Consider the following 23,287-nt stretch of genomic DNA (forward strand, 5'->3'; position numbering starts at 1 on the left):
AAACATAATAATACAATGTATCTCTAGTCTGGATGATTTAGTTCTTGTCACCCTGTTGTCATAAAGACAAGGCTGTCCTCACTCAGGTCCGCATGGAGCTGGAGGGGGCGTGGCCTCCAGCTCCGGCTGAAAATCGGGAGAATATTTGTCCCGGGACGTTTTCGGGAGAGGCGCTGAATTTCGTGAGTCTCCCGGACAATTCGGGAGGGTTGGCAAGTATGACTATATTGGGGGCGTGCCTTTAAGGCACTGCCTTTAGCGTCGTCTCTCACCTGAAAAGGAGACTATTATCCATAGTGTCTTGTTCCGTATCGTGGAAATAAGTTGAGCCAACACACGACGTGCTGCTAACTGTACTTTTATTCACGACTCCTGGGAATAACACATCACATTTCAGGCAAAGCTAAAACAGGAAGTTCCTCGTTCCTTGGGCCAATCATTTTCGTGTATACTTCAGGGACCGCTCGGAGATCGCATTACCTAAGAATATTACACATAGGTTTATCTATAAGCCATAAAGTAGGCATGCACGGAGCTATTTCTCAGCGTGTGTTTATTCCAGCCGGCACGTTAATACACTGACATTCCCATCATGCATTGCTTCAAAACTACGGCAAGTTGTAATATCCAAAATTTCCGGCCGGCCGGACAAACAATATTGGGGGCGTGCCTTAAAGGCACTGCCTTTAGCGTCCTCTCTCACCTGAAAAGGAGACTATTATATATGTCTCCGTTATCCATATGTTTATCTATAACCCATAACACCGTGGCCGAATGGATATAGTCACTCTTTAACGGTCAGAGAAGCACAAGGCGGCGGCAACGCAGTATTATGGGCCACCTTGCAAGCAACATTCCGTTCTCATTTGCGGATGTTTTCAACAAATCCGTGAAGGATATATATATATATATATATATATATATATATATATATATATATATATATATATATATATATATATATATATATATATATAAGAATTTCAGTGAATTACAGCTGTGTGTGTGTATATATATAATAAATACTTGAATATCAGTGAATTACAGCTATATATATATATATATATATATATATATATATATATATATATATATATATATATATATGTATATATATATATATCCATCCATCCATCCATCTTCTTCCGCTTATCCGAGGTCGGGTCGCGGGGGCAGCAGCCTAAGCAGGGAAGCCCAGACTTCCCTCTCCCCAGCCACTTCGTCCAGCTCCTCCCGGGGGATCCCGAGGCGTTCCCAGGCCAGCCGGGAGAGATAGTCTTCCCAGCGTGTCCTGGGTCTTCCCCGTGGCCTCCTACCGGTCGGACGTGCCCGAAACACCTTCCTAGGGAGGCGTTCGGGTGGCATCCTGACCAGATGCCCGAACCACCTCATCTGGCTCCTCTCCATGTGGAGGAGCAGCGGCTTTACTTTGAGCTCCCCCCGAATGACAGAGCTTCTCACCCTATCTCTAAGGGAGAGCCCCGCCACTCGGCGGAGGAAACTCATTTCGGCCGCTTGTACCCGTGATCTTGTCCTTTCGGTCATGACCCAAAGCTCATGACCATAGGTGAGGATGGGAACGTAGATCGACCGGTAAATCGAGAGCTTTGCCTTCCGGCTCAGCTCCTTCTTCACCACAACGGATCGATACAGCGTCCGCATTACTGAATACGCCGCACCGATCCGCCTGTCGATCTCACGATCCACTCTTCCCCCACTCGTGAACAAGACTCCGAGGTACTTGAACTTCTCCACTTGGGGCAAGATCTCCTCCCCAACCCGGAGATGGCACTCCACCCTTTTCCGGGAGAGAACCATGGACTCGGACTTGGAGGTGCTGATTCCCATCCCAGTCGCTTCACACTCGGCTGCGAACCGATCCAGTGAGAGCTGAAGATCTTGGCCGGAGGAAGCCATCAGGACCACATCATCTGCAAATAGCAGAGACCTAATCCTGCAGCCACCAAACCAGATAAATGATAAATGGGTTGTACTTGTATAGCGCTTTTCTACCTTCAAGGTACTCAAAGCGCTTTGACACTACTTCCACATTTACCCATTCACACACACATTCACACACTGATGGAGGGAGCTGCCATGCAAGGCGCTAACCAGCACCCATCAGGAGCAAGGGTGAAGTGTCTTGCTCAGGACACAACGGACATGACGAGGTTGGTACTAGGTGGGGATTGAACCAGGGACCCTCGGGTTGCGCACGGCCACTCTCCCACTGCGCCACGCCGTCCCCTCAACGCCTTGACTGCGCCTAGAAATTCTGTCCATAAAAGTTATGAACAGAATCGGTGACAAAGGGCAGCCTTGGCGGAGTCCAACCCTCACTGGAAACGTGTCCGACTTACTGCCGGCAATGCGGACCAAGCTCTGACACTGATCATACAGGGAGCGGACTGCCACAATAAGACAGTCCGTTACCCCGTACTCTCTGAGCACTCCCCACAGGACTTCCCGAGGGACACGGTCGAATGCCTTCTCCAAGTCCACAAAGCACATGTAGACTGGTTGGGCAAACTCCCATGCACCCTCAAGGACCCTGCCGAGAGTATAGAGCTGGTCCACAGTTCCACGACCAGGACGAAAACCACACTGTTCCTCCTGAATCCGAGGTTCGACTATCCGGCGTAGCCTCCTCTCCAGTACACCTGAATAGACCTTACCGGGAAGGCTGAGGAGTGTGATCCCACGATAGTTAGAACACACCCTCCGGTTCCCCTTCTTAAAGAGAGGAACCACCACATATATATATATATATATATATATATATATATGTATATGTCTTAATAAGGTTATCCAAAAAATAGTGCTCGATACCGTAGTAGAGCGCAATATATGTATGTGTGGGGAAAAAAAATCACAAGACTATTTCATCTCTACAGGCCTGTTTCAAGAGGGGGGGTACCCTCAATCGTCAGGAGATTTTAATGGGAGCATTCGCATACCATGGTTTATATAGGGCACAGAGTGGGTGGGTACAGGCTGGCCTAGGGGCGTGGTGATTGGCTCATGTGTTACCTAGGAGGTGTTTCCGTCTATGGCGGCATGTTGTTACAATTTCGCTGCGCTTGTTGAGGGATGACAGGTCTGGACGGTAAATAATAAACAGTTTCTCTTTCAAGCATAGGTTGCATCTTTTATTTTATATTATTGGTAATAAAAGATGCAACCTATGCTTGAAAGAGAAACTGTTTATTATTTACCGTCCAGACCTGTCATCCCTCAACAAGCGCAGCGAAATTGTAAGAGCATGCAAGTTTTGTCTGTGTTTTTTCCTAGGGGACGCTAGAGCGCAATTTTGAGTTTTGGGTTTGGTTTTTTAATTAGATGGCAATTTTCGCCAGTCCTGATGTGTGTGTCACATATGGTGAGTTTTGAAGCATGTTAAGGGGGTCCAATTAGAGCTCAAAGAGGCGGCGTAATAATAATAATAATAAAACGCACGAAATACAATAGGGTCCTCTGTCCCAAAGGGACATTGCGGTCCCTAATTAAAGCTGCAAGCAGCGATGGACGGGACCGACTTTGAGGGCTCATAAAATCCAAACCGGAGCAGTAATTAAAACTCTTTCATCAACTTTTAATCAGAAGGGTTCAATCTCTCTCCTGTGCTAGTTTGAAGCCGACACGACAAACGCGCTCAGAGGAGATAATGTTTGAAAAAAGGTGACAGTGAAGGGGGAATTGCAAACTTCCTGTTGATTTTTGCTGGGGGTTGTTAATATATTAAATTTAGGTCTAAGTGAGACCTACCGTATTTTCCGCACCATAAGGCGCCCTGGGTTATAAGCCGCGCCTTCAATGAACGGCATATTTCAAAACTTTGTCCACCTATAAGCCGCCCCGTGTTATAAGCCGCATCTAACTGCGCTAAAGGAATGTCAAAAAAACAGTCAGATAGGTCAGTCAAACTTTAATAATATATTAAAAACCAGCGTGATGTGGGCGCGCATGGAGTCGTATATCAACATGGACGGAGCTGCGTGAAAAAAGCCACCCGGCCTCTTCGCGTAAACTTAAACTTACCTTAACCACTCGCTCATCTTTTCTTCATCCATCCCTTCGAGTTAGCTTTTATGATGACGCCGGCTGGAAAGGTCTCTTTTGGCAAGGTCTTCCTTTTGAATATCACCATGGGTGGAAGTTTCTGGCCATTAGCATGGCAAGCTAGAACCACAGTGAAGGATGACTTCTCATTCCCTGTGGTGCGAATATTCACCGTACGTGCTCCCGTTGTATCCACAGTGCGGTTCACAGGAATATCAAAAGTCAGTGGAACCTCGTCCATGTTGATAATGTTCTCTGGCCGGATCTTTTTTTCAGCTATCTTGTTTTTACAATATGCACGGAAAGTAGCCAGCTTTTCTTGAAAGTCTTTAGGCAGTTGCTGTGAAATAGTAGTCCGTGTGCGGATGGAGAGATTGCGTCTTTTCATGAACCGGAAACATGTCGCTTAGTAGGAGCCATTTTGTGGTCTTTACAGATGTAAACACACAAAGGAAATGAAACGTAATATCCGCGCGCTTCTTCTTCTTCTACGCGGGCGGGTGGTTGCTTACAGTAGAAGAAGAAGCGCTTCCTGTTCTATGGGGGCGGGTGCTTACCTTGGCGGTTGCTTGCGTAGAAGAAGAAGCACTTCCTCTTCTACGGGGAAAAAAGATGGCGGCTGTTTACCGTAGTTGCGAGACCGAAACTTTATGAAAATGAATCTTAATATTAATCCATATATAAAGCGCACCGCGTTATAAGCCGCACTGTCAGCTTTTGAGTAAATTTGTGGTTTTTAGGTGCGGCTAATAGTGCGGAAAATACGGTACATAGAGGTTTTTGTTTCATGTCTCTACGACATTCCTACTGGGAGTTACAGGCAGTTTTGTCTGTGTTTTCTTCCTTTTGAGTTTTGGGGTTTGGTTTTTTGATTAGATCGCAATTTTCGCCAGTCCTGATGTGTGTGTCCAATTTGGTGAGTTCTGAAGCATGTTAAGGGGGTCAAATTACAGCTCAAAGAGATGGCGGTATAATAATAAAACGGTAGAAATAAAATAGGGTCCTCTGTCCCAAAGGGACTCGGTCTCTAATAAAATTGGCAAACTCAGCTACCGGAACGCTCTAGAACTCTTTACCCGTCTTGACGCTTCTCCCGAGGCCCGTTGTCCATCGTCAGAGTCTGACCTTTTGACCTTTTGATCCACGACACCCCGATGATGTCATCAGTTCCCCCTCCAATGAAACCTGAGCCGTGACGCCCCGCCCCGCTCCTACCTCGCCATGGCCTCTGTGAGTCGGAGGTTTTAGGCCGAGTCAGCAGCTTCCTGTGTAAAGCTATAGCGCACGCACACACACACACATTCAAAAACACACACACACACACATTTGAATTCAAAGATGTGAAAAAGTCGAGTCATGATCTTTTCTCCTCACATTTTCTTTCCCGCCTTCGCCTTGTGACGCGTCCACTTCCTGTTTGTGTGCCCCCAGCTACCTGGCGGTGACGCAGTTCAGCCCGACGCACGCCAGGAAGGCGTTCCCGTGCTTCGACGAGCCCGTCTACAAGGCCACCTTCTCGCTGAGCCTGCGCCACGACGCTCAGTACACGTCGCTGTCCAACATGCCCGTGGAGAGCGGCTCGCTGTCGGAAGACGGCGGCCTGCTGACCCGGCGCTTCGCCCGCACGCCGCGCATGTCCACGTACTACCTGGCCTGGGCCGTGTGCAACTTCACCTACAGGGAGACGCACAGTGACAGCGGCGTGACGGTGAGTGCCGCCGTCATGGCTGTCTGAGGGCAAACGTTAGCTAAAGCTGGAACGTTGGGTTTTGTTCGTGTTCTTCTGTGTTCAGTGCTTGTTCCTGTCCTGCGCTCTTATTTTGGTGGCACTTCCTGTTGTGTTGGTGTTTTTTCATAACTACTAAACACAAGCCTTCAATCAATCAATCAATCAATCAATGTTTACTTATACAGCCCTGTGGAGGGGGCGTGGCCTGCGGGCCTGCAGGCCTGCTGCGGAGCGGGGTGTGCCAGGGCTGGATTTGAAACACAGCTGACAGGTGATTAGATTGCCAAGCTGGGGTCCATCCATCCATCCATCTTCTTCCGCTTATCCGAGGTCGGGTCGCGGGGGCAGCAGCCTAAGCAGGGAAGCCCAGACTTCCCTCTCCCCAGCCACTTCGTCCAGCTCTTCCTGTGGGACCCCGAGGCGTTCCCGGGCCAGCCGGGAGACATAGTCTTCCCAACGTGTCCTGGGTCTTCCCCGCGGCCTCCTACCGGTCGGACGTGCCCTAAACACCTCCCTAGGGAGGCGTTCGGGTGGCATCCTGACCAGATGCCCGAACCACCTCATCTGGCTCCTCTCGATGTGGAGGAGCAGCGGCTTTACTTTGAGCTCCTCCCGGATGGCAGAGCTTCTCACCCTATCTCTAAGGGAGAGCCCCGCCACCCGGCGGAGGAAACTCATTTCGGCCGCTTGTACCCGTGATCTTGTCCTTTCGGTCATAACCCAAAGCTCATGACCATAGGTGAGGATGGGAACGTAGATCGACCGGTAAATTGAGAGCTTTGCCTTCCGGCTCAGCTCCTTCTTCACCACAATGGATCGATACAGCGTCCGCATTACTGAAGACGCCGCACCGATCCGCCTGTCGATCTCACGATCCACTCTTCCCTCACTCGTGAACAAGACTCCGAGGTACTTGAACTCCTCCACTTGGGGCAAAATCTCCTCCCCAACCCGGAGATGGCACTCCACCCTTTTCCGGGCGAGAACCATGGACTCGGACTTGGAGGTGCTGATTCTCATCCCAGTCGCTTCACACTCGGCTGCGAACCGATCCAGTGAGAGCTGAAGATCCTGGCCAGATGAAGCCATCAGGACCACATCATCTGCAAAAAGCAGAGACCTAATCCTGCAGCCACCAAACCAGATCCCCTCAATGCCTTGACTGCGCCTAGAAATTCTGTCCATAAAAGTTATGAACAGAATGGGTGACAAACGGCAGCCTTGGCGGAGTCCAACCCTCACTGGAAACGTGTCCGACTTATGCGGACCAAGCTCTGACACTGATCATACAGGGAGCGGACCGCCACAATCAGACAGTCCGACACCCCATACTCTCTGAGCACTCCCCACAGGACTTCCCGAGGGACACGGTCGAATGCCTTCTCCAAGTCCACAAAGCACATGTAGACTGGTTGGGCAAACTCCCATGCACCCTCAAGGACCCTGCCGAGAGTATAGAGCTGGTCCACAGTTCCACGACCAGGACGAAAACCACACTGTTCCTCCTGAATCCGAGGTTCGACTATCCGGCGTAGCCTCCTCTCCAGTACACCTGAATAGACCTTACCGGGAAGGCTGAGGAGTGTGATCCCACGATAGTTAGAACACACCCTCCGGTTCCCCTTCTTAAAGAGAGGAACCACCAGTTTGATACACACTTAAATAAATAAATATATTGTCATTTGTAAGTTACACGTAAGTGTGATTTAAACAAGAATAGCTAAATAAATTAATTTATACATATAAAAAAATGGATATTTCTGTCTGTCATTCCGTCGTACTTTTTTTTTCCTTTTACGGAAGGTTTTTTGTAGAGAATAAATGATGAAAAAAAACCACTTAATTGAACGGTTTAAAAAAGGAGAAAACACGAAAAAAATTAAAATACAATTTTGAAACATAGTTTATCTTCAATTTCGACTCTTTAAAATTCAAAATTCAACCGACAAAAAGAAGAGAAAAACTAGCTAATTTGAATCTTTTTGAAAAAATTAAAAAAAGAATTTATGGAACATCATTAGTAATTTTTCCTGATTAAGATACATTTTAGAATTTTGATGACATGTTTTAAATTGGTTAAAATCCAATCTGCACTTTGTTAGAATATTTAACAAATTGGACCAAGCTATATTTCTAACAAAGACAAATCAGTATTTCTTCTAGATTTTCCAGAACAAAAATTTTAAAAGAAATTCAAAATAATTTGAAATAAGATTTACATTTGATTCTACAGATTTTCTAGATTTGCCAGAATAATTTTTTTTGAATTTTAATCATAGTAAGTTTGAAGAAATATTTCACAAATATTCTTCGTCGAAAAACCAGAAGCTAAAATATTTATTATTCTTTACAATAAAAAAAATAAATAAATACTTGAACATTGATTTAAATTGTCAGGAAATAAGAGGAAGAAATTTAAAAGGTAAAAAGGTATATTTGTTTAAAAATCCTAAAATGATTTTTAAGGTTGTATTTTTTTCTCTAAAATTGTATTTCTAAAAGTAATAAGAAGCAAAGTAGAAAATAAATGAATTTATTTAAACAAGTGAAGACCCATCCATCCATCCATTTTCTACCGCTTATTCCAAGTGAAGACCAAGTCTTTAAAATATTTTCTTGGATTTTCAAATTCTTTTTGAGTTTTGTCTCTTTTAAAATTAAAAATGTCAAGCAAAGCGAGACCAGCTTGCTAGTAAATAAAATTTAAAAAATAGAGGCAGCTCACTGGTAAGTGCTGCTCTTTGAGCTATTTTTAGAACAGGCCAGCGGGCGACTCATCTGGTCCTTACGGGCTACCTGGTGACCGCGGGCACCGCGTTGGTGACCCCTGCCCTAGTATATACAATAATATAAACCAAGTCATTGTATTTCATTTAGGATTATTTCATATCTTCATTTAAATAAAAATATCTTTTTATCTTTTTTAGGTACAGTTAATAAATAATGTGAACATGTATCATAACATGGAAATCTAAGAGAACGTGTTGTGGATGATTGTGGACTGGGAATTTTTTTAATTTTATTTTTTTATAAATTTTTATTAAAACATTTTTTTAGACGATTTCTCTTAGTTATTATTTCTCCGGCTGTAGGAAAGAGCCGCTCACAGGGCACAGAGGAGGCGTCAGTGCGACACAGTTGGCGTATCGGTCACGTGACCAAAACAGCTCATGATCGGTCACGTGACTTTCTAAAAGCGGTACGCGCACCGACACAGGGTTTTGCTCTATGAGCTCGACGCATGCGCCGATGCATCGGTGTTGCCGGACACATCACTATTATCTAGCTTTACAACCCTACAACTTCAGAGTGATCCACAGGCCGGGGGTGCACATGGCCGTGGCTGACTTCCTCTCCCGCTCCCACACAGGGGGAGGAGTAGGCGCGGCCGGACGGCTTCCCGGCCTGAGTCTGGCGGTGGAGGTATGTGGAGGGGGGGCGTGGCCTGAGTGCCTGCTGCGGAGCTCGGTGTGCCAGGGAACACAGCTGACAGGTGATTAGATTGCCAAACTGGCGTTTGTTATCTAATCACCTGTCGCCTTTATTAGCAGCAGCCGGACAGAGACACGTGGTTGGGAGTTGGCGTTACCGGTGAACAAACGCATGGACACACACACACTGGACAGACACGCTAGAGAGACTGGAAAGTTGCACAGCAGGGTGCTGTTGCTGTGTGTGAGCGAAATAAAACAATTGTCAAACCTGACTACCGGGCTTACAAGAGGATCTGTCGTGATCAGGGGAACCCACTTCCACAAGCCCTGAATCACAAGTGTCTCAAAGGGCTGCGCAAGCCACAACGACATCCTCGGCTCAGATCCCACAGCCTTCAAGCACTTTTCCCCTCACCTTTGTGAGTAAGATTATTTAGGTTGAGTGTGAGCCACTAGGGTTGTTTGTTCGTTGAGACTGGCTGATTACTCCAGATGGACGCAGAACTTTGGATTCATCCATCCATCCGTCCATTTTCTTCCGTTTATCCGAGGTCATGACCGAAAGGACAAGATCACGGGTACAAGCGGCCGAAATGAGTTTCCTCCGCCGAGTGGCGGGGCTCTCCCTTAGAGATAGGGTGAGAAGCTCTGTCATCCGGGGGGAGCTCAAAGTAAAGCCGCTGCTCCTCCACATCGAGAGGAGCCAGATGAGGTGGTTCGGGCATCTGGTCAGGATGCCACCCGAACGCCTCCCTAGGAAGGTGTTTCGGGCACGTCCGACCGGTAGGAGGCCACGGGGAAGACCCAGGACACGCTGGGAAGACTATCTCTCCCGGCTGGCCTGGGAACGCCTCGGGATCCCCCGGGAGGAGCTGGACGAAGTGGCTGGGGAGAGGGAAGTCTGGGCTTCCCTGCTTAAGCTGCTGCCCCCGCGACCCGACCTCGGATAAGCGGAAGAAGATGGATGGATGGATGGATATCCGAGGTCGGGTGGTGAGGGCAGCAGCCTAAGCAGAGAAGCCCAGACTTCCCTCTCCCAAGCCACTTCGTCCAGCTCCTCCCGGGGGATCCCGAGGCGTTCCCAGCATACTTGCCCACCTTGAGACCTTCAAAATCGGGAGATTGGGGGGGTTGAGGTGGGCGGGGTTAGGGGGCAGGGTTTGGTGGTAGCGGGGGTATATGTTGTAGCCCGGAAGAGTTAGGGATGCAAGGGATTCTGGGTATTTGTTCTGTTGTGTTTACGTTGTGTTACAGTGCGGATGTTCTCCCGAAATGTGTTTGCCATTCTTGTTTGGTGTGGGTTCACAGTGTGGCGCATATTTGTAACAGTGTTAAAGTTGTTTATACGGCCACCCTCAGTGTGACCTGTATGGCTCTTGATCAAGTATGTCTTGCAGTCACTTCTGTGTGTATGCAGAGTGGCTGGGCCGGAATGTTATTTTTATGGTGAAAAAGCGGACGCTTTGTTGTAGAGGACGCTAAAGGTAGTGCCATCATGGCACGCCCTTAATATTGTTGTCCGGGTGAAAATCGGGAGAAATTCGGGCGAATGGTTGCCCCGGGAGATTACGTGCAGTGATTTCTCCAGATTCTCTGAACCCTTTGATGATTTTACGGACCGTAGATGGTGAAATCCCTAAATTCCTTGCAATAGCTGGTTGAGAAAGGTTTTTCTTAAACTGTTCAACAATTTGCTCAGGCATTTGTTGACAAAGTGGTGACCCTCGCCCCATCCTTGTTTGTGAATGACTGAGCATTTCATGGAATATACTTTTATACCCAATCATGGCACCCACCTGTTCCCAATTTGCCTGTTCACCTGTGGGATGTGGCAGGGCCCCGGGGGTGGATGAGATCCGCCCGGAGTTCCTTAAGGCTCTGGATGTTGTGGGGCTGTCTTGGTTGACAAGACTCTGCAACATCGCGTGGACATCGGGGGCGGTACCTCTGGATTGGCAGACCGGGGTGGTGGTTCCTCTCTTTAAGAAGGGGAACCGGAGGGTGTGTTCCAACTATCGTGGGATCACACTCCTCAGCCTTCCCGGTAAGGTCTATTCAGGTGTACTGGAGAGGAGGCTACGCCGGATAGTCGAACCTCGGATTCAGGAGGAACAGTGTGGTTTTCGTCCTGGTCGTGGAACTGTGGACCAGCTCTATACTCTCGGCAGGGTCCTTGAGGGTGCATGGGAGTTTGCCCAACCAGTCTACATGTGCTTTGTGGACTTGGAGAAGGCATTCGACCGTGTACCCCGGGAAGTCCTGTGGGGAGTGCTCAGAGAGTATGGGGTAGCGGACTGTCTTATTGTGGCAGTTCGCTCCCTGTATGATCAGTGCCAGAGCTTGGTCCGCATTGCCGGCAGTAAGTCGGACACGTTTCCAGTGAGGGTTGGACTCCGCCAAGGCTGCCCTTTGTCACCGATTATGTTCATAACCTTTATGGACAGAATTTCTAGGCGCAGTCAAGGCGTTGAGGGGATCTGGTTTGGTGGCTGCAGGATTAGGTCACTGCTATTTGCAGATGATGTGGTCCTGATGGCTTCCTCCGGCCAAGATCTTCAGCTCTCACTGGATCGGTTCGCAGCCGAGTGTGAAGCGACTGGGATGGGAATCAGCACCTCCAAGTCCGAGTCCATGGTTCTCTCCCGGAAAAGGGTGGAGTGCCATCTCCGGGTTGGGGAGGAGATCTTGCCCCAAGTGGAGGAGTTCAAGTACCTCAGAGTCTTGTTCACGAGTGAGGGAAGAGTGGATCGTGAGATCGACAGGCGGATCGGTGCGGCGTCTTCAGTAATGCGGACGCTGTATCGATCCGTTGTGGTGAAGAAGGAGCTGAGCCGGAAGGCAAAGCTCTCGATTTACCGGTCGATCTACGTTCCCATCCTCACCTATGGTCATGAGCTTTGGGTCATGACCGAAAGGACAAGATCACGGGTACAAGCGGCCGAAATGAGTTTCCTCCGCCGAGTGGCGGGACTCTCCCTTAGAGATAGGGTGAGAAGCTCTGTCATTCGGGGGGAGCTCAAAGTAAAGCCGCTGCTCCTCCACATCGAGAGGAGCCAGATGAGGTGGTTCGGGCATCTGGTCAGGATGCCACCTGAACGCCTCCCTAGGAAGGTGTTTCGGGCACGTCCGACCGGTAGGAGGCCACGGGGAAGACCCAGGACACGCTGGGAAGACTATCTCTCCCGGCTAGCCTGGGAACGCCTCGGGATCCCCCGGGAGGAGCTGGACGAAGTGGCTGGGGAGAGAGAAGTCTGGGCTTCCCTGCTTAAGCTGCTGCCCCCGCGACCCGACCTCGGATAAGCGGAAGAAGATGGATGGATGGATGGATGGATGGATGTGGGATGTTCCAAATAAGTGTTTGATGAGCATTCCTCAACTTTATCAGTATTTATTGCCACCTTTCCCAACTTCTTTGTCACGTGTTGCTGGCATGTGTATGAGTTTGAACATCAAATATGTTGTCTTTGTAGCATATTCAACTGAATATGGGCTGAAAATGATTTGCAAATCATTGTATTCCGTTTGTATTTACATCCAACACAATTTCCCAACTCATATGGAAACGGTTTGGTGGTAGCGGGGGTGTATATTGTAGCCCGGAAGAGTTAGGGATGCAAGGGATTCTGGGTATTTGTTCTGTTGTGTTTATGTTGTGTTACGGTGCGGATGTTCTCCCGAAATTTGTTTGTCATTCTTGTTTGGTGTGGGTTCACAGTGTGGCGCATATTTGTAACAGTGTTAAAGTTAAAGCCGGCACGCTTTTTGTATAGTGAAAAAGCGGACGCGTCGATAAGTTGTAGAGGACGCTAAAGGCAGTGCCATCACGGCACGCCCTTAATATTGTTGTCCGGGTGAAAATCGGGAGAAATTTGGGCGAATGGTTGCCCCGGGAGATTTTCGGGAGGGGCACTGAAATTCGGGAGTCTCCCGGGAAAATCGGGAGGGTTGGCAAGTATGGTTCCCAGGCCAGCCGGGAGACGTAGTCTTCCCAACGTGTCCTGGGTCTTCCTCGTGCCGGTTGGACGTTCCCTAAACGCCTCGTTCGGGTGGCATCCTGAGCAGATGCCCGAACCACCTCACCTGGCTCCTCTCCATGTGGAGGAGCTTTGGATTCATGCTCGGGATTATTTTCCTGGATTCCAGTTTCTGTAAGCCCTGAAGTGCAATTCTGGTCCCGGGTCGAGGGAAAAGAGACGTCGGAGAACCAAAAGTTGCTTTATTACAAGCGAGTGTCATTGAAACAGGTCTGCAGTACCCGGAGGAATCTTAGTCAAAAAATGGAGGATACCTGCCTCGAAGTTAAGAAGTTAAAAGTTAAAGTACCAATGATTATTCATCCATCCATCCATCCATCTTCTTCCGCTTATCGGAGGTCGGGTCGCGGGGGCAGCAGCCTAAGCAGGGAAGCCCAGACTTCCCTCTCCCCAGCCACTTCGTCCAGCTCCTCCCGGGGGATCCCGAGGCGTTCCCAGGCCAGCCGGGAGACATAGTCTTCCCAACGTGTCCTGGGTCTTCCTCGTGGCCTCCTACCGGTCGGACATGCCCTAAACACCTCCTTAGGGAGGCGCTCGGGTGGCATCCTGACCAGATGCCCGAACCACCTCATCTGGCTCCTCTCCATGTGGAGGAGCAGCGGCTTTACTTTGAGCTCCCCCCGGATGACAGAGCTTCTCACCCTATCTCTAAGGGAGAGCCCCGCCACCCGGCGGAGGAAACTCATTTCGGCCGCTTGTACCCGTGATCTTGTCCTTTCGGTCATAACCCAAAGCTCATGACCATAGGTGAGGATGGGAACGTAGATCGACCGGTAAATTGAGAGCTTTGCCTTCCGGCTCAGCTCCTTCTTCACCACAACGGATCGATACAGCGTCCGCATTACTGAAGACGCCGCACCGATCCGCCTGTCGATCTCACGATCCACTCTTCCCTCACTCGTGAACAAGACTCCGAGGTACTTGAACTCCTCCACTTGGGGCAAGATCTCCTCCCCAACCCGGAGATGGCACTCCACCCTTTTCCGGGCGAGAACCATGGACTCGGACTTGGAGGTGCTGATTCCCATCCCAGTCGCTTCACACTCGGCTGCGAACCGATCCAGCGAGAGCTGAAGATCCTGGCCAGATGAAGCCATCAGGACCAAATCATCTGCAAAAAGCAGAGACCTAATCCTGCAGCCACCAAACCAGATCCCCTCAACGCCTTGACTGCGCCTAGAAATTCTGTCCATAAAAGTTATGAACAGAATGGGTGACAAAGGGCAGCCTTGGCGGAGTCCAACCCTCACTGGAAACGTGTCCGACTTACTGCCGGCAATGCGAACCAAGCTCTGACACTGATCATACAATGATTATTCTCTGCATTTAAACCCATCACCCGTGATCACCCCCTGGGAGGTGAGGCCGCGCCCGGGAATCATTTTGGTGATTTAACCCCCAATTCCAACCCTTGATGCTGAGTGCCAAGCAGGGAGGTAACAGGTCCCATTTTTATAGTCTTTGGTATGACTCGGCCGGGGTTTGAACTCACAACCTACCGATCTAGGTTGAGTGTGAGCCACTAGGGTTGCTTGTTTGTTGAGACTTGGCTGATTACTCCACATGGACGCAGAACTTTGGATTCATGCTCGGGATTCTTTTCCTCGATTCCAGTTTCTGTAAGCCCTGAAGTGCAATTCTGGTCTCGTCGTCCCCATCCCGGGTCGAGGGAAGACGCGGCTGCGTAGTCGGATCAGAAGAGCTTTGCTGAACCAAAAGTTGCTTTATTACAAGCGAGCGTCATTGAAACAGGTCTGCAGTACCCGGAGGAATCTTAGTCAAAAAATGGAGGAGTTAAGTTAAAAGTTAAAATACCAATGATTGTCACACAGTAGCTAGGTGTGGCGAAATGATTCTCTGCATTTGACTCATCACCTTTGATCACCCCCTGGGAGGTGAGGGGAGCTGTGGGAATCATTTTTGGTGATTTAACCCCCAATTCCAACCCTTGATGCTGAGTGCCAAGCAGGGAGGTAATGGCTCACATTTTTATAGTCTTTAGTATGACTCGGCCGGGGTTTGAACTCACAACCTACCCATCTCAGGGCGGACACTCTAACCACTAGGCCACTGAAGAAGCCAAACCATCAGTTTCTACAAACCCCGTTTCCATATGAGTTGGGAAATTGTGTTAGATGTAAATATAAACGGAATACAATGATTTGCAAATCCTTTTCAACCCATATTCAGTTGAATATGCTACAAAGACAACATATTTGATGTTCAAACTCGTAAACTTTATTTATTTTTTTGCAAATAATAATTAACTTAGGAATTCATGGCTGCAACACGTGCCAAAGTAGTTGGGAAAGGGCGTGTTCACCACTGTGTTACATGGCCTTTCCTTTTAACAACACTCAGTAAACGTTTGGGAACTGAGGAGACACATTTTTGAAGCTTCTCAGGTGGAATTCTTTCCCATTCTTGCTTGATGTACAGCTTAAGTTGTTCAACAGTCTCCTTTTTGATAATTTAGCTTTCAAATTGCTCCACACATTTTCAATGGGAGACAGGTCTGGACTGCAGGCGGGCCAGTCTAGTACCTGCACTTTTTTACTATGAAGCCACGTTGATGTAACACGTGGCTTGGCATTGTCTTGCTGAAATAAGCAGGGGCGTCCATGGTAACGTTGCTTGGATGCTCCAAAACCAGTATGTACCTTTCAGCATTAATGGTGCCTTCACAGATGTGTACGTTACCCATGTCTTGGGCACTAATACACCCCCATACCATCACACATGCTGGCTTTTACACTTTGCGCCTATAACAATCCGGATGGATCTTTCCCTTTTTGGTCCGGAGGACACGACGTCCACAGTTTCCAAAAACAATTTGAAATGTGGACTCGTCAGACCACAGAACACTTTTCCACTTTGTATCAGTCCATCTTAGATGAGCTCAGGCCCAGCGAAGCCGGCGGCGTTTCTGGGCGTTGTTGATAAACGGTTTTCTCCTTGCATAGGAGAGTTTTAACTTGCACTTACAGATGTAGCGACCGACTGTAGTTACTGACAGTGGGTTTCTGAAGTGTTCCTGAGCCCATGTGGTGATATCCTTTACACACTGATGTCGCTTGTTGATGCAGTACAGCCTGAGGGTTCGAAGGTCACGGGCTTAGCTGCTTACGTGCAGTGATTTCTCCAGATTCTCTGAACCCTTTGATGATATTACGGACCGTAGATGGTGACATCCCTAAATTCCTTGCAATAACTGGTTGAGAAAGGTTGTTCTTAAACTGTTCAACAATTTGCTCACGCATTTGTTGACAAAGTGGTGACCCTCGCCCCATCCTTGTTTGTGAATGACTGAGCATTTCATGGAATCTACTTTTACACCCAATCATGGCACCCACCTGTTCCCAATTTGCCTGTTCACCTGTGGGATGTTCCAAATAAGTGTTTGATGAGCATTCCTCAACTTTATCAGTATTTATTGCCACCTTTCCCAACTTCTTTGTCACGTGTTGCTGGCATGTTTATCAGTTTGAACATCAAATATGTTGTCTTTGTAGCATATTCAACTGAATATGGGCTGAAATTTATTTGCAAAACATTGTATTCCGTTTATATTTACATCTAACACAATTTCCCAACTCATATGGAAACGGTTTGGTGGTAGCGGGGGTGTATATTGTAGCCCGGAAGAGTTAGGGATGCAAGGGATTCTGGGTATTTGTTCTGTTGTGTTTATGTTGTGTTACGGTATACAAATCATTGTATTCCGTTTATATTTACATCTAACACAATTTCCCAACTCATATGGAAACGGGGTTTGTAATATAATAACATAATTTCATGATTAATATTTATAAATTAAGATTAAATTAAGAAAAAAAACCGTTTTATTTGTCACTAAAGAAGAGTTCGGTGAAACTGCTGGGGTTCGGTACCTCCAACAAGGTTAAGAACCACTGGATTAGACGCTCCGAGTGTTGTTGTTGTTGTTGTTGTTTGAGTTTCAGCGTCTTGAGAGATGAGCTCATCGAGTTCCGCGTGACTTCCTTCTCGGTCACAGCTGCGCTGCGTTAGCAAACGGCGAGCTGCGCCAGCTGCGGCTTGTTGGTGGCGCTCCAATGGGAGCGCCAGTCTTTTTCTGCTCGTTGTGAAAGCGTCAGCGGTCTGGCGTCCACGTCCTTTTTTGACAACTTGTATCAGGAACACACACACACACACACACACACACACACACACACACACACACACACACACACACACACACACACACACACACACACACACACACACACACACACTTATAATTATATTGGACTACAAGGACGTGGACGACCTTGTTTCTCCTGTCATTGTCAGCGTAATGACACCTCGTCCATCTTCACTTACACCAGTGGTTCTCAAACTTTTTTTGTCATCCCCCACTTTGGACAAGGGGGAGTTTTCAAGCCCCACCTGCCCCCATCGCCCCAACAGAGCGCTAATGCCAAGCTTTAACATTTTCAAATTTATTGAACATCAAGTTGTATACATTCGAACTCAATAACATAAAATAACATTAAGTTCAATAATAAATAAAATAACTGTGCAGCTGTGGTATAACTTGCATCAAGTTCAATAATAAATAAAATAACTTCCATCAAGTTCAATAATAAATAAAACAAAAGTGTTATAACTTGCATCAAGTTCAATAATAAATAAAAAAAAGTGTTATAACTTGCATCACGTTCAATAATAAATAAAAAAAACTGTTATAACTTGCATCAAGTTCAATAATAAATCAAAAAAAGTGTTATAACTCGCATCAAGTTCAATAATAAATCACATAAAAGTGTTATAACTTGCATCAAGTTCAATAATAAATCAAAAAAAGTGTTATAACTTGCATCAAGTTCAATAATAAATCAAAAAGTGTTATAACTTGCATCACGTTCAATAATAAATCAAAAAAAGTGTTATAACTTGCATCAAGTTCAATAATAAATCAAATAACTTGCATCAAGTTCAATAATAAATCCAAAAAAGTGTTATAACTTGCATCAAGTTCAATAATAAATAAAACAAAAGTGTTATAACTTGCATCAAGTTCAATAATAAAAAAAGTGTTAACTTGCATCAAGTTCAATAATAAATCAAAAAAAGTGTTATAACTTGCATCAAGTTCAATAATAAATCAAATAACTTGCATCAAGTTCAATAATAAATCCAAAAAAGTGTTATAACTTGCATCAAGTTCAATAATAAATAAAACAAAAGTGTTATAACTTGCATCAAGTTCAATAATAAAAAAAAGTGTTAACTTGCATCAAGTTCAATAATAAATCAAATAAAAGTGTTATAACTTGCATCAAGTTCAATAATAAATCAAATAACTTGCATCAAGTTCAATAATAAATCAAAAAAAGTGTTATAACTTGCATCAAGTTCAATAATAAATTAAAAAAAGTGTTATAACTTGCATCAAGTTCAATAATAAATCAAAAAGTGTTATAACTTGCATCACGTTCAATAATAAATCAAAAAAAGTGTTATAACTTGCATCAAGTTCAATAATAAATCAAATAACTTGCATCAAGTTCAATAATAAATCAAATAACTTGCATCAAGTTCAATAATAAATCCAAAAAAGTGTTATAACTTGCATCAAGTTCAATAATAAATCCAATAACTTGCATCAAGTTCAATAATAAATCAAATAAAAGTGTTATAACTTGCATCAAGTTCAATAATAAATCAAAAAAAGTGTTATAACTTGCATCAAGTTCAATAATAAATCAAAAAGTGTTATAACTTGCATCACGTTCAATAATAAATCAAAAAAAGTGTTATAACTTGCATCAAGTTCAATAATAAATCAAATAACTTGCATCAAGTTCAATAATAAATCCAAAAAAGTGTTATAACTTGCATCAAGTTCAATAATAAATAAAACAAAAGTGTTATAACTTGCATCAAGTTCAATAATAAAAAAAAAGTGTTAACTTGCATCAAGTTCAATAATAAATCAAATAAAAGTGTTATAACTTGCATCAAGTTCAATAATAAATCCAATAACTTGCATCAAGTTCAATAATAAATCAAAAAGTGTTATAACTTGCATCACGTTCAATAATAAATCAAAAAAAGTGTTATAACTTGCATCAAGTTCAATAATAAATCAAATAACTTGCATCAAGTTCAACAATAAATCCAAAAAAGTGTTATAACTTGCATCAAGTTCAATAATAAATAAAACAAAAGTGTTATAACTTGCATCAAGTTCAATAATAAAAAAAAGTGTTAACTTGCATCAAGTTCAATAATAAATCAAATAAAAGTGTTATAACTTGCATCAAGTTCAATAATAAATCCAATAACTTGCATCAAGTTCAATAATAAATCAAATAAAGTGTTATAACTTGCATCAAGTTCAATAATAAATCAAAAAAAGTGTTATAACTTGCATCAAGTTCAATAATAAATACAACAAAAGTGTTATAACTTGCATCAAGTTCAATAATAAATCAAAAAAAGTGTTATAACTTGCATCAAGTTCAATAATAAATCAAATAACTTGCATCAAGTTCAATAATAAATACAATAAAAGTGCCACTTTGCAATCTTTGCAACAAAAAAAAGGAGGAGCTATGCATTTGGCAAGACAGGGCAAGTGACAGCACTTTCCCCCGGGAGAGCCACCTTGCTTCACTGTGAAACAGCACGGCTGTATGATCAGCTCCCATTTCCTCACACAGTGCAGAGAACAGTCGCGCTTTCAGTGGTCGTGTTTTGATCAAATTTACTGCGCTCACAACATCTGTTAAAACCTCATTGAGTTCGGGGCTGAGCTGCCTTGACGCGAGTGTTTCCCGGTGAATGACACAGTGTGTGCCCGTCACATTTTTGTTTCTCTGCAGGCGCTGGCTCTGGCTCGACGACCTTTGAGGTGCGAGTCACAAATGTATATATTTGTGTAATTGTGGTCCACACATTAGCCTGCTACCCATCCGCTCGAAAGTTTGTTCCGCTTAGCCCCGCCCCCATTTGTTACTGTTGCTATGTCTGTCAAACTTTCGCTCGTACCGAGAAATATAAAGCCTACAGTAAAAATAAGTACCGGTAATTTCCATTTATTTATATAGCGGATTTCACAGACAGAATCACAAAGTGATTTACAGTGTGTATAGAAAATGAAAGCATAGTAAAAAAAATTATCTAAAAATATAATAATTAAAAAAAAAATTTAAAGTGAAATTTCCTCCCGTTCCTCGCGCCCCACCTGTCATGTCTCTATTCCCCACCAGTGGGGCGCGCCCCACACTTTGAGAAACGCTGACTTACACACACACACGTCGTAGTTTTCCCCTTTTTTTGAAGCCTATCCTGGCGGCCATGTTGCCAGGATATCATGAATAAGATCACGTGACCATTCCGCGAGGAGCGCGCGTGTGTTTGTGTGTACAAACACTCGGAGGAGGAAGTGTTCTCTATAGCAGCATCGCTCTCATATCCACTATCTTGTTAGCGCCTGCAGGCAGCTGTGTGCGTGTGTGTGTGTGTGTTGAGTGTGTGTGTGTGTGTGTGTGTGTGTGTGTGTGTGTGTGTGTGTGTGTGTGTGCGTGCAGCATCAACAGAAACCAAAGCTGTGAGAGACAAACGACTTCATTATGTGACAAATGAATTGAATGATAAATCTCTTTTGTTCCCCGTCATCAAGTTCTCTCACACACACACATCACATACAAACACACAAACATGCATTGCAGCTTGTGAGAAACTACACGCTTGTGGAACCCGTCACAGCATATCATGGCAACAGTCGCCAACGTCGTGGCGAAACTTGCGGCGAGGCGATTAAAACCGACTCCAAAAAAGACGGCGGCGGCGGCGGCCTGCCAAACTTCTACCGCTGGCCGCTATGGAGGGAGACGTGGCGACGCCTCAGCTGACGAAACCAAGCTAACGACTACCAGAGGTGTGGACTCGAGTCGCATGACTCGGACTCGAGTCATGAATTTGATGACTTTAGACTCGACTTGACAAACTGTAAAGAGACTTGCAACTCGGCTTCGACTTTAAAGGGGAACATTATCACCAGACCTATAATAATAATAATAATAATAATAATAATAATAATAATAATAATACCTGGGATTTATATAGCGCTTTTCTAAATACCCAAAGTCGCTTTACATGTGTGTAAATAAATAAATAAATAAGAGACACCTAGGGCAGGGTCAGTTTGGAAAGGCTAATGTGAAGAGGTGAGTTTTTAGGGTGGCTTTGAAGGTAGGGAGGGAGGGGGCATCTCTGATGTGCCTGGGGAGAGCGTTCCAGAGAGAGGGGGCAGCCACGGAGAAGGCCCTGTCGCCCCAGGTTCGGCGCCTGGTCTTGGGGACCTCAAGGAGGCCGGCATCACTAGACCTGAGGGAACGGGACGGGACGTGTGGCTGGAGGAGGTCAGAGAGGTAGGGTGGTGCCAGGTTATGGAGTGCCTTGTAGGTGGTGAGGAGTATTTTAAAGGTGATTCTGTATTTGACAGGCAGCCAGTGGAGGTCATGAAGGACAGGTGTGATGTGCTCTCTGGAGCGGGTTCCGGTGAGCAGGCGGGCAGCAGAGTTCTGGACGTATTGCAGTTTGTTGAGGGTTTTGGAGGTGATGCCGTAGAGGATGCTGTTGCAGTAGTCTAGCCGGGATGAGATGAAGGCGTGGATGAGGGTTTCGGCAGCAGAGGATGTGAGGGAGGGCCGGAGACGGGCAATGTTTCTGAGGTGGAAGAATGCAGTTTTGGTGATGTGGTTTACGTGGGGGAGGAGTGAAAGGGTAGGGTCGAAAATGACACCTAGATTGCGGATGTGGGTGGAGGTAGTGACAAGGGAGCCGTCGATGTTTAATGAAAAGTCCTGAGTGGAGCGAGTGAGGGAGTCGGGGCCAATGATAATTATTTCAGATTTGTTGCAGTTGAGTTTTAGAAAGTTTTTTTGCATCCAGGTTTTTATGTCTGTGAGGCAGGTGGTGAGGGTGGAGTGGGTGGCTGTGGTGATGGTCGTGGTGGAAATGTATAGTTGTGTGTCGTCGGCATAGCAGTGAAATTGAAGGCCGTGGTGTCGGAGGATCTGACCGAGGGGTAGGAGGTAGATGGTGAAGAGTAGGGGGCCAAGTACTGAGCCCTGGGGGACGCCTTGGGTGACTGGGGCAGTGGAGGAGGTGCAGTTGTTGGTTGAGATGAATTGCTGACGGTCAGAGAGGTAGGATTTCATCCAGGAGAGGACAGTGCCGGATAAACCAAGGGAGGAGTGGAGGCGTGTTAAGAGGATGGAGTGGTTGATGGCGTCGAAGGCAGAACTGAGGTCGAGGAGGATGAGGATGGAGAGGGAACCAAAGTCGGCGGAGAGGAGGATGTCATTGGTGACCTTGAGGAGGGCAGTTTCTGTGCTGTGGAGTGAGCGGAAGCCGGATTGGAACTTTTCGTATAGGTTATTGTGGTGAAGGTGGGATTTGATTTGGGAGGCAACTGCACGTTCGAGAATTTTAGAGAGGAAGGGGAGGTTGGAGATGGGCCTGTAGTTGTTGGGGGAGTTGGGGTCGAGACCGGGTTTCTTGAGAATGGGGGTGATGGCAGCCAGCTTGAGGGCAGGAGGGACAGAGCCAGTGGATAGGGAGGAGTTAATTATAGTGGTGATGAGAGGTGAGAGTGAGGGGAGGCAGGCTATGACTAAAGTGGATGGGATTGGGTCGAGGATGCAGGTGGAGGCTTTCATACCAGAAGTTATGGAGGATAGGACAGTTGTGGTGATTTCGGAGAAGAAGTTGAGTGGGTGGTTGGAGAGTAAAGGGGGGGCATGATCAGGGGTAGTGGAGAAGGTGGGACAGGAGGCGGCCAGTTCAGAGTGGATGGTGTTGATTTTTGATTGAAAAAATGATAAAAATTCTTCACATTACCTATGTAAGCGTCAATATATACCTTGATGTTGCAGAAAAAAGACCATATATTTTTTTTACCCGATTTCCGAACTCTAAATGGGTGAATTTTGGCGAATTAAACGCCTTTCTATTATTCGCTCTCGGAGCGATGACGTCACATCGGGAAGCAATCCGCC

At 46.0% G+C, this 23,287-nt stretch overlaps 1 protein-coding gene across 1 annotated transcript in view; it reads left to right on the forward strand.

The window, feature by feature from the left end:
* Window positions 1-23,287, forward strand: part of LOC133621502 (thyrotropin-releasing hormone-degrading ectoenzyme-like) — a 240,456-nt gene that overhangs the window by 23,270 nt on the left and 193,899 nt on the right. The window contains exon 3 of the mRNA XM_061983554.1: window positions 5,491-5,767. Within this exon, the coding sequence (XP_061839538.1) occupies window positions 5,491-5,767 (277 nt within the window). The remainder of the gene's footprint in view (window positions 1-5,490; window positions 5,768-23,287) is intronic.

Source organism: Nerophis lumbriciformis, linkage group LG25 (genome assembly GCF_033978685.3).
Source record: "Nerophis lumbriciformis linkage group LG25, RoL_Nlum_v2.1, whole genome shotgun sequence".
Lineage (NCBI taxonomy): Eukaryota > Metazoa > Chordata > Actinopteri > Syngnathiformes > Syngnathidae > Nerophis > Nerophis lumbriciformis.